Source organism: Thamnophis sirtalis, unplaced genomic scaffold (assembly GCF_051295495.1).
Source record: "Thamnophis sirtalis isolate CommonGarterSnake01/CBP01778 unplaced genomic scaffold, rThaSir2_p1.2 scaffold_2, whole genome shotgun sequence".
Taxonomy (NCBI): Eukaryota; Metazoa; Chordata; class Lepidosauria; order Squamata; family Natricidae; genus Thamnophis; species Thamnophis sirtalis.
The window spans coordinates 4,572,190-4,583,289 of record NW_028261382.1 but is presented as its reverse complement, the minus strand read 5'-3'; the positions used below and the strand labels follow the sequence as shown (position 1 = coordinate 4,583,289).

Sequence of the window (11,100 nt, the reverse complement as noted above, 5' to 3'; positions counted from 1 at the left end):
ACTCAGCCTTCCATCCTTCCGAGGTGGGTAAAATGAGGACCCGGATTGTTGTTGGGGGCCATATGCTGACTCTGTAAACCGCTTAGAGAGGGCTGAAAGCCCTATGAAGCGGTATATAAGTCTAACTGCTATTGCTAAAAAAAAAAAAAAGTTCAATATGGCATTTGAGCCTACATATAATTGTGGCCGCAAGAATAACCTATGCACAACTTTGGAAATCCACTACCATACCGTCGGAAGATGCTATAATTAAAAAGATCTATGAATGTGCAGAAATGGATAGAATGACGGGTTGGCTGAGGGACAAAGGAGAAACGGAACATTACCTTAGCTGGAACTTATGGCATATGTGGGCGACAAGGAGAACAGCAGGGACTTAAAACGGGGAAAGTTAAAAGTGAACATGGGTATTGTAATAGATCCCTGAACTTTGCAATGAGAAGAGGTGGCTTAGAGACCTAACAATGAGGAAGGAAAGAAAAAAGTTGGGCTGTGAATGACTGTCACCGCGGGGGGGGGGGAGGGGAGGGGGGGTTGTATGTTTAAAATCGTATTTGTATCTGTATGTTTTACGCTTAAAAAAAATGTATAACTAATGAATGCCGATACAAAAGGCTGTATATTTACTTTATATTGTTATGTATGTTTTGTCTTTTCTTATGTTGTTGTAATTTTTCTTTCTGTTTTTAAAGGTAATAATGTTTAATAAAAACTATTTAAAAAAAAAAAGAGCAAAGGGCGAGGGAGATGCCTGAGGGTCACTTCTCCAGACAATCTTGGGGGACCTGGGGTTCCCCAAACATCGGGAGCCTCGTCCGAAAGGATTGGGGGGATGAGAGGGTCTCTTGATTGCAGCAGCGGATTGGAGAAAGACACCTGGCAAGGCAGAGGTAGGTCAAAGGTACCTGTGGCGAGCTGCCAGTTCAGGAGGCGAGTGTGACATGAGGTTTACAGAGAGGATCCCGCCTGAATCCGTGGCACGACAAAACCGCGCTCGACTAAGCCGCGCCCGATTAAACCGCGTCACTGATGTCATCAACAGGGCGACAACAGCGAGCGCGGAGAAAGGAGGGCGCTTTAAATAGCGCTTTGAAAGCAAGCCGATTCAACTTAAAGTAAGGGTTAGGTTTAGGGTTACGTTAAGGGTTAGGGTTAGGTTTAAGGTTAGGTTTAGGGTTAGGATTAGGTTTAGGGTTAGGTTTAGGGTTAGGTTTAGGGTTAGGTTTAGGGTTAGGTTTAGGAATAGGTTTAAGGTTAGGTTAAGGGTTAGGGTTAGGTTTAGGGTTAGGTTTAGGGTTAGGTTTAGGGTTAGGTTTAAGGTTAGGTTAAGGGTTAGGGTTAGGTTTAGGGTTAGGTTTAGGGTTAGGATTAGGTTTAGGGTTAGGTTTAGGGTTAGGTTTAGGGTTAGGTTAAGGGTTAGGTTTAGGGTTAGGTTTAGGGTTAGGTTTAGGATTAGGTTTAAGGTTAGGTTAAGGGTTAGGGTTAGGTTTAGGTTTAGGTTTAGGGTTAGGATTAGGTTTAGGGTTAGGGTTAGGTTTAGGGTTAGGTTTAAGGTTAGGTTTAGGGTTAGGTTTAGGGTTAGGTTTAGGATTAGGTTTAGGGGTGTTAGGTTTAGGTTTAGGGGTTAATTTTAGGTTTAGCGTTTACAGCGTGCTTCTGTCTCCGCGCTGTTGTTGCCCTGTTGATGATGTCAGCTACGCGGTTTCGTCGAGCGCGCTTTAGTCGAACGTGGTTTTGTGGTGGAACCGCCTGAATCCATCCATCCCGAGCCCCGCTCTTCTCAAAGGATTTCATACACACACGCATACAAAAAAAAACAAACCTCTAGAAGCCAGACATCTAGACGAAGCCCAGCCTGGTAGGAGTGTAGATGAGGTGCCAAATCTCAGGCTGAAACCAGAATGGAGGTTGTCAAGAAGAAGCAACTCATTGGGGGTGCATCGTAAGAGGACTTAAATGCCTCGAGTTTGTGGAAACATACAATGGCAAAAAAACGGAGTCAAGTCGAGTGGGGGACGCGGTGGCTCAATGGCTAAGAAGCTGAGCTTGTCGATCAGAAAGGTCGGCGGTTCGAATCCCTAGCGCCGCGTAACGGAGTGAGCTCCCGTGACTCGTCCCGGCTTCTGCCAACCTAGCAGTTCGAAAGCAGGTAAAAAATGCAAGTAGAAAAATAGGAGCCACCTTTGGTGGGAAGGGAACAGTGTTCCATGCGCCTTCGGTGTTGAGTCATGCCGGCCACATGACCACGGAGATGTCTTCGGACGGCGCTGGCTCTTCGGCTTTGAAACGGAGATGAACACCACCCCCTAGAGTCGGGAAGGACTAGCACATATGTGCAAGGGGAACCTTTACCTAGAGTAGAGTAGAGTAGGGTAGGGTAGGGTAGGGTAGAGCACAGCAGAGCAGAGCATAGAGAGTAGAACAGAATAGAACAGAACAGAACGGAATAGAATAGAATGAATAAGCTGGAAAGGAACTTGTGGGTGTTCTAGTCCAGCCCCCTGCTCAGACAAGAAAACCTACAATACCTATTAAAATACCTATAACCTATAAGAGGAGCCGAGGTGGCGCAGTGGTTAAATGCAGCACTGCAGGCTACTTCAGCTGACTGCAGTTCAGCAGTTCGGCTGTTCAAATCTCACCGGCTCAGGGTTGACTCAGCCTTCCATCCTTCCGAGGCGGGTAAAATGAGGACCCAGACTGTGGGGGAGAGATGCTGACTCTGTAAACTGCTTAGAGAGGGCTGAAAGCCCTATGAAGCGGTATATAAGTCTAACTGCTATTGCTATTGCTATTGCTATAAGACCCAGTAAGCCATTGAGTCTGCCCTTTGAGAAGGCTTTTAGTTTCCCTTTTAATTTGTTTATTTACATTTTTATTTACTTATTTGTTTATCGTTTCACTAATGTACTTTTTAAATTTCAGCCCGATGATGGACATGTGTTTATTCCAAGCGTGTTTAAATTCCGTTACTGAGGAATGACCCACTACCTTCCCCGGGAAGTTGATTCTGCGCTTCCTCTACCCTTTCTGTAAAACAAGAGCCGAAAACCGGCTTCTTACGAGCTTTCCTTTTTCTGATCCCGCCCTTCCCACCAGCTTCACGGAGTCAAAATGCCACAAAAAGCGGGACAGTACCTGCAAGTTTCAGAATCGGTGAGGCTTCAGCAGGCCCCGTTCCAACAGCACAGCCTCTGTTTTCCCCACAATGGTTGAAACTTCTGCCATGGCCCCTCGGCCTGTGTGACCAGAGAGCACGGAGGTCAATGGTGGTTGAGGTTAAGGTGAGGTCTAATTGTTGCTGTAGCTCGCTGGCGGCCAGTGGAGCTGACAGCAGAGTCGGACAGCGAGGAGGGTGGGGAGGAACATGGGCCAGTCCTGGGGGCTGAGGGAAGCTCAGACGAGGGCTCTGCATTGGAGGCAGAGAGGGAACTAAACAGCAGTGAGGCAGAGGAACAGCTGGAGCCTGTTCCCAGTGTGCGCCTGCGCAGAGCTGCCAGAAGACAAGAACAACTAAGAAAGCAGAGTTAACTCAGGAGTAAAGCCACACCTGGGAGGTGATTGGCCCCTCCCAGAGGAAACAAAAGAGGAGCGAACAGGGAGGGGGATTCTGGAGGAAAAAAATTGTTCACTCAGTTGTTTCAAGAGTGGAAAGTTCTGTAAAAGACTCTGTGCCAAATACCACCTTTCCCTGCGTTTGGAAACGAGTTATCTGGCAGCGCTCCAAACGAGATAAGGTTCGTGTGGATAAATATTCCTTGGAAAGACTGTTTGCTAAGCCTGGCTGACTGTGAATGAAAGGAATTCACAGTCATGTAAATAAAAGAGGTTTTGCCAGGATCAAGACTCCAGAGTTCCTTGACCCAGCTTCTGCCAACCTAGCAGTTCGAAAGCACGTAAAAATGCAAGTAGAAAAATAGGGACCCCCTTTGGTGGGAAGGTAACAGTGTTCTGTGCCCCTTCGGCATTGAGTCATGCCGACCACATGACCACGGAGAAGACTTTGGACAGTGTTGGCTCTTCAGCTTTCAAACAGAGATGAGCACCGCCCCCTAGAGTCGGGAACGACTGGCACAGATGTGCAAAGGGAACCTTTACCTTTACCTTACCTTTTAATTTACTTTTCTGACTCGGATTCTATTTGGGCATGACACACCAGGCTTAGGAGTAAAGCCACACCTTGGAAGTGATTGGCCCCACCCATAGGAAAGAGGAGCGAATGGGGAGGGGGCTTTTGCAGGAAACAATTCATTCATTCGGTCGTTTCAAGAGTGGAAAGTTCTGTTTGTGACTGTAAGAGATTCTGTGCCAAGTGTGGCCTTGCCCTGTGTTTGGAAACTAGTTATCTGGCAGCTCTCCAAACGAGATAAGGTTCGTGTGGATAAACATTCCTCTGGAAGACTGTTTGCCAAGCCTGGCTGACTGTGAATGAAAGGAATTCACAGCCGTGTAAATAAAAGAGGTATTGCCAGGACCAGGACTTGGCTTCATGCTTGTTAAGGGAGCCTGGGTCAGAAACAACTGTAACGTATCTTTTCACCTCGCGCTAATGGGATTGGACGGAGAGGCCCACCACCGACCTTCGTCTCCGCAAACCAGCTTCTTCACGACGCAAGGGATCTCGACGTAGCCGAGTTCTTTCAGCTGCCCCACTTGCCGAGCCGTGATGGGGTGCTCCCACATGAGGGTGTTCATGGCAGGGCAGAAGAGCAAAGGTTTGCTCACGTCCCAGGCACGGATGACGCAGGTCTGCACAGAAAGAGCAAAGCCTTGGGAGGAAATGGCCACCGATGGGGACCTGACCACAAGGGGAATGCAGCCAGAACCTTGAACAGAGGAACGGAGGTGGAGGCCGGTTCATTTATAAAATAAGCCAAGACGTAGAGAGATTGGGAGGTGCTCCACTAACGGCCTTGTAGTCTCAAGAGGTCTAGAGGGGAGATGGCAGGGGTGGGGGTGGGGGTGGGAACGGCAGACGAATGATGGGATGTGCATCATCAACCACAATCACTCCACCCACAGGTGGAAATGTGTGACTAGTTTTTTCTTTTTCTTCCTTTTTTCTTTTTGTCCTAATTACTTGCATAGGGATTATTCTTTATGCTATTTATGTTGTTTGTATTTGTTGACATGGATTGCACCAGTGAGGCTAAAACCAATTTTGTTATATACATCAGGGGTCTCCAACCTTGGCCATTTGAAGACTGGTGGACTTCAACTCCCAGAATTCAATTCAATTCTGGGAATTGAAGTCCACAAGTCTTCAAGTGGCCAAGGTTGGAGACCCCTGGTATACATGATGTACAATGACAATAATACTCTATTCTACTTTACTTTACTCTACTCTACTCTACTCTACTCTACTCTACTCTACTCTACTCTACTCTACTCTACTCTACTCTACTCTACTCTACTCTACTCTACTCTACTCTACCAGAGTCTCAAGGGAGTGGGCGACATACAAATGTCAATAAATTCAAATTCAAATTCCAGTAACTCACCAGTAAGTTGTCACAAATGCCATTTGCAATTTTGGCAAGGGTGTTTGCATCCAGAGGAGCCACCAGCATGAGGTCAGCCCAACGCCTCAACTCAATGTGTAGCACAGGGTCGGTGCGTTTTTTCCACAGCTGAGGACAAGACACTGCTTCAATTAATGTAACTCACCCAGCCTGCTTAACCGCATTCTACATAAATACAGTCCAAGTTACTTCGCTTTCTTACTCATCTTCCTAGGCTCAGTAAAACAAACTGAGAACTAACCAAGCTATCACAATTCAAACGGTGCAAGATATATAAAAACATAAGATGGTTTGCCGCTCCAAAGACAACAAAAATGCCTGTAGTTAGAACATATGAAGCCCATTCTACACAATTTGTAGAATGAGGAATGTGGGGTGGCTCAGTGGCTAAGACGCTGAGCTTGTCGATCAGAAAGTTCGGCGGTTCGAACCCCTTGCGCCGCATAATGGAGTTAGCTCCCCTTACTTGTCCCAGCTTCTGCTAACCTAGAAGTTCGAAAGCATGTAAAAATGCAAGTAGAAAAATAGGAACCACCTTTGGTGGGAAGGGAGCAGTATTCCGTGAGCCTTCGGCGTTGAGTCATGCCGGCCACATGACCACAGAGACATCTTCGGACATTGCTGGCTCTTTGGCTTTGAAACGGAGATGAGCACCGCCCCCTAGAGTCGGGAACGACTAGCACATATGTGCGAGGGGAAACTTTACCTTTACCTTACAGAATTTGTGAACCAGGGTGCAAATAAAACCTCCTTAGCCATAAAGGAAAAGCTAAACCTGTTTGAACAATGCTGACCTGCCATTCATCAGAGTCACTGTAGATTGTTACAGGAAGCTCTTCGGGTTTATAGAAGTGTTTGGCATTTTCTGTTGTCACCACCCGAACTTCCAGCTAAAAAGAGAAGAACAGAGGTATGAATGAGGGGTCTGTAAAGTTGACAAATAAATAAAGACAATGAAAAACTGCTCACTCCAGGTATCTTCAGAAGCTCTGCCACCAAAAGAGGCAACTTTAGTGCAGCCACACTCCCAGTTACCCCGACCAGGATATGGGCATTTTTCTCCGAAGCCATGGAGCAGATTGGTGGCGGAGGAGACGCTGTAGCCTCCATGATCAGGCCCAGACAGCGATCCTTCTTCACCTGCAAAACAAAAAAAAACCCATGAGGACTACTGCTCCAGATTAAATGCCTCTGAACTGCATTTGGTCAATTGCAGGACTTACTGGTTAGTTTTATGCTCGAAAGGTATGTTTCACCTAGAGACGCCTTATGGGGGAGATCGGCAGTATATTTGTGTGTGTGTGTGTGTGTGTGTGTGTATAAAACATAGCTCTAGATATATAGAGATCATTTCAGATAGATTAGATGATAGGTAGGTAGGTAGGTAGGTAGGTAGGTAGGTAGGTAGGTAGGTAGGTAGGTAGATAGATAAGATGATATGATAGATAGATAGATAGATAGATAGATAGATGGATGGATGGATGGATGGATGGATGGATGGATGGATGGATGGATGGATGGATGGATGGATGGATGGATGGATGGATGGATGGATGGATGGATGGATGGATGGATGGATGGATAGATGGATAGATGGATAGATGGATAGATGGATAGATGGATAGATAGATGATAGGTAGGTAGGTAGGTAGGTAGGTAGGTAGATGATATGATAGATAGATAGATAGATAGATAGATAGATAGATAGATAGATAGATAGATAGAGCTAGATAGATGATATAATTGAGAGAGAGAGAGAGATGATATAATGGATGGATGGATGGATGGATGGATGGATGGATGGATGGATGGATGGATGGATGGATGGATAGATAGATAGATAGATAGATAGATAGATAGATAGATAGATAGATAGATAGATAGATAGAATGATATAATTGATAGAGAGAGAGAGAGATGATATAATTGATAGATGGAGAGAGATAGAGAGAGAGAGGGAGGGAGGGAGAGAGAGAGAGATGATATAATTGTAATAGATAGATATGATATAATTGTGAGATAGACAGACAGACACAGATAAAACGCTCCTCCAACTCAGCAATAAACTCAGCTGTTTTTCAAGTGCCACATAGGGATTTTCTGGGGCAAAACCCACCCAGCCCGTATTTTTATTAGGCCAAGCATAGAATCAGAAAAGCCACGCGGATTGCGAAAAAACCCCAAGTAAGAGCCACGTCTGAAAAGGCTCAATCTTTGGCCAGCCGCGGAACTTCACTGGGGGAAGCAATCGCTCGTGCTTGCAGGTTGGCCTACCTTACAGGGAGGGTTTGGAGCGGATGGGGGGAAGAGAGGTGTGAACTTGCCTTCAGCTTTTCCTTCAGAGTCTGATATAAAAATAACTAACGAAGGCGAACATGCGTGTCCCAGGATAACGTTGCAGGATCCAATCCGGGTCGGTCTAACGTATAAAATTACATATGAAAACTATATGTAAAAAAGGAAAGGGGGAAAACCAATAAGGGTACACAACCCCACGGATCAAAAAGTTCCGGCCGTCGGATGTCAATAAAGACAGTACCTTCCGGTTCTTTCTGGGAGCATAAAGAGCACGCCCACTTTAAACGGACTCAACTTCCGTTTCCTTTCCGAAGGAGAGCGAAGTGGTTGACGATAGAGTCTAACGGCTGACTGCACTTCCGGATAGGATGACCATAGATTGGATTCCTAGACTCATACGCAACTGGCTTCTCCCTCTCTCCCTCCCTCTTCAGAAGCATCATGGCTCATAGCAAGCGATGTCCAAACGCAGAATTTTAGTTTTTTAAGTTTTAGATTAGAATGTAGACAGCAGAGCAAACACACACTTTGACAGCTAAGATAAGAGACTCTGATTTTTAAGAGAAATCCTATATTTCTTCCATGGCTCTCCTGATGCCAAATTTGCTGGAAACCCACTTCATATTACACAATTTTACAACTTGGAAACTCCAGGACATGGGGGAGATTTTATGATTGGTTAGAAAAGAGATACAAATAGAAAGAGAAAGGAATGGATGGATGATAGATAGATAGATAGATAGATAGATAGATAGATAGATAGATAGATAGATAGATAGATAGATAGATAGATAGATAGATAGATAGATAGATAGATAGATAGATAGATAGATAGATAGATAGATAGATAGATAGATAGATAGATAGATAGATAGATAGATAGATAGATAGATAGATAGATAGATAGATAGATTGATTGATTCAGTGACTCCATCCAGCCACATCATTCTCTGCCGTCCCCTTCTTCTTCTTTTGCCTTCCATCGTTCCCAGCATGAGGCTCTTCTCCAGTGAATCCTTCCTTCTCCTTAGGTGGCCAAAGTCTTTGAGTTTCCTCTTCAGGATCTGGCCTTCTAAAGAGCAGTCAGGGTTGATCTCCTCTAGGACTGACCGGTTGGATGGCCTTGCAGTCCAAGGGACTCAATGCAGGAGTCTTCTCCAGCACCAGAGTTCAAAGGCCTCCATTCTTTGGCTCTCAGTCTTCCTTATGGTCCAACTTTCACAGCCGTCCATTGCAACTGGGGAAACCATCGCCTTGACTATACGCACTTTTGTTGGCAGGGTGATGTCTCTGCTTTTTAGTCTGCTGTCTAGGTTTGCCATCTAAATGTAGTTTTAACTGTGGTTTATATAAACGAAGTTCCCCTTCACCCTCAACTACCTCAACATCCTTTCTAGCCTCTTCACCCAATTCCCTCACAGTTTTCATCCGAGCTTCCCGCCATCGCTACCATGCGCCATCCTGCCGGTTGACATCCCCGTTTCAAGGTCTAACGGTCTGCCGCAGAAAAAGAGGGGAAAGACATTTTATCGATACAGTTTATTTTATTCATTAATTTCCAGGTTGACACCGTTTCATCAGGGACAGACACGGAACAATTGCATAATCACATGTGGTTCGGATGTTTTAAAATCTCCCCCCCCTCCTTTTTTCCCATTGAGATATCTATTTAAAAAAAGAAAATAGATCGCACGGTGAATTAGATACAGCGTTAGGGATCGTGATGGCCACGGCTATTCTGTGGCACAAATCTTCTCCACCAAAGGAGATTAGACCGCTATAGTGCTAGAATAAAAGGAATTGATGCAAATATACAGACCTCCCGTCTCTTCTTTAGAATTATGACAACATTCTCAGCTTCTGCTATCAAGACTGTTGCCGATCAGAACAGGCCAACAGATAAAAGCAATCTACGAATCGAAAAATGTACAGGAATCGTTGAGGTGTGTGGATTTCAACTTCCAGAATTCCAGTGAAGTTGTTTTCTTGCAGACGTTCCGTCGCTGGGTAACGCCGTCACTTCTTGACGTTTGCCATCCCCGTCTGAGCCATCCCCATCAACACCCTCAGAGCACTGATGACGTTACCTAGTTGGGTCAGGAGACGTCTGCAAGAAAACGTCATCAAGCCCAGAGAGCACCAAGGTGACCCCCACAATGCTACTTTGTTTGAAGTGCGTTGGAGAGGTGGTGTTTTTTTTTACAGATTAACAGAGTTGGATGGGACCTTGTAAGTCATCTAGTCCAACCCCCTGCCCAAACAGGAGACCCTACACCATTTCTGACAAATGGCAGTCCGGTCTCTTCTTCAAAGCTTCCAGTGATGAAGCTCCCACAACCTCTGGTGGCCAGTTATTCCATGGGTTGATTGTTCTCACTGTCAGAAAATTCCTCCTTATTTCTAGGTTGAATTTCTTCTTGATCAACTTCCATCCATTATTCCTCGTCTGGCCTTGGGGTGCCTTGGAAAATAGCTTGACTCCCCTCTCCTCTCTGTGGCAGCCCCTCAAATGCTGAGGGGAGGAAGTCAAGCTATTTTCCAAGGCACCCGAAGGCCAGACAAGGAATAATGGATGGAAACAGAACAAGGAGAGATTCAACCTGGAAATAAGGAGGGATTTTCTGACAGGGAGAACAACCAACCCATGGTACAGCTTCGGAAGTGGTGGGAGTTTCATCCCTGGAAGCTTTCAAGAAGAGATTGGGGCCTGAGATCAACACGGCTGCTTAAAACAAGACAGCTTAACTGCACCTGAATAATCCCCTTCTCAACATTACATTACAGTTTGGTACCCTTGATTGATCCCAGAAAGAAGTGGGATCACACAAGCAGAAAAGTCCGCAAGTGAGGGGGGAAAAAACAGAAACCAAGAGGCAATATAGGATAAAAGGGGCTGCAACTTGGCCAGTTTATTTGCAAAGTTGCTTGGATTTATTTTATTTTTATTTTTTTAACTACCTCCCTGTGCAGATACTCTTGAAAGGAGAGGAGCTAACATTTTGCAAGGAAGTCGGAGCAAAGAGTTAGCTGCTCAGCTGCTCCCAAAGCAAAATGAATCTTCTTTTAAAACCTAGAAAAAGTAGACTGGATCAATTCGGAAAGCAAAAGATACGTTGTCTAGCTGTTTTTCCTAACCACGTATGTGTTAGGCCTGCAGTTATATCCCTTTTGGGATCTTTGGCCTGCCACACACTCTCTTATTTCATTATGCTGTTTCACTAGTGTAGTAAGTTGGGAGGGGGGAATAGAAAGGAGTAGAATGGTGGAATGTGTTGTTGTC

At 45.3% G+C, this 11,100-nt stretch overlaps 1 protein-coding gene across 2 annotated transcripts; it reads right to left on the bottom strand.

The window, feature by feature from the left end:
- Positions 1-1,988: 1,988 nt before the first annotated feature.
- PPCDC (phosphopantothenoylcysteine decarboxylase) lies at positions 1,989-8,236 on the bottom strand. Of its 2 annotated transcripts, none has more exons than XM_087704062.1 (7): positions 7,847-8,236; positions 6,492-6,662; positions 6,317-6,412; positions 5,502-5,630; positions 4,541-4,749; positions 3,139-3,239; positions 1,989-2,352 (listed from the first exon to the last, which is right to left on the bottom strand). In XM_087704062.1, the coding sequence occupies exons 2-7, from the start codon at positions 6,630-6,632 to the stop codon at positions 2,132-2,134; spliced, it is 897 nt and encodes a 298-aa protein (XP_087560188.1). In that variant the 5' UTR covers positions 6,633-6,662; positions 7,847-8,236; the 3' UTR covers positions 1,989-2,131. The 2 variants fall into 2 exon arrangements, with proteins under 2 accessions (XP_087560188.1, XP_087560189.1); XM_087704063.1 differs by having other exon boundaries at positions 2,217-2,352; positions 4,581-4,749; positions 7,847-8,157.
- Between the last annotated feature and the right edge of the window lie 2,864 nt (positions 8,237-11,100).

Bases quoted from the DNA above. Each gene is read 5' to 3' on its own strand.
- PPCDC (XM_087704062.1), bottom strand. From the start codon at position 6,632: ATGGAGGCTACAGCGTCTCCTCCGCCACCAATCTGCTCCATGGCTTCG. The intron at 5,631-6,316 runs GTCAGCATTGTT...TCTTGTCCTCAG, and splicing joins GTGACTCTGATGAATGGCAG to CTGTGGAAAAAACGCACCGA. The intron at 4,750-5,501 runs GTGAGTTACTGG...CTTTCTGTGCAG, and splicing joins GCATTTGTGACAACTTACTG to ACCTGCGTCATCCGTGCCTG.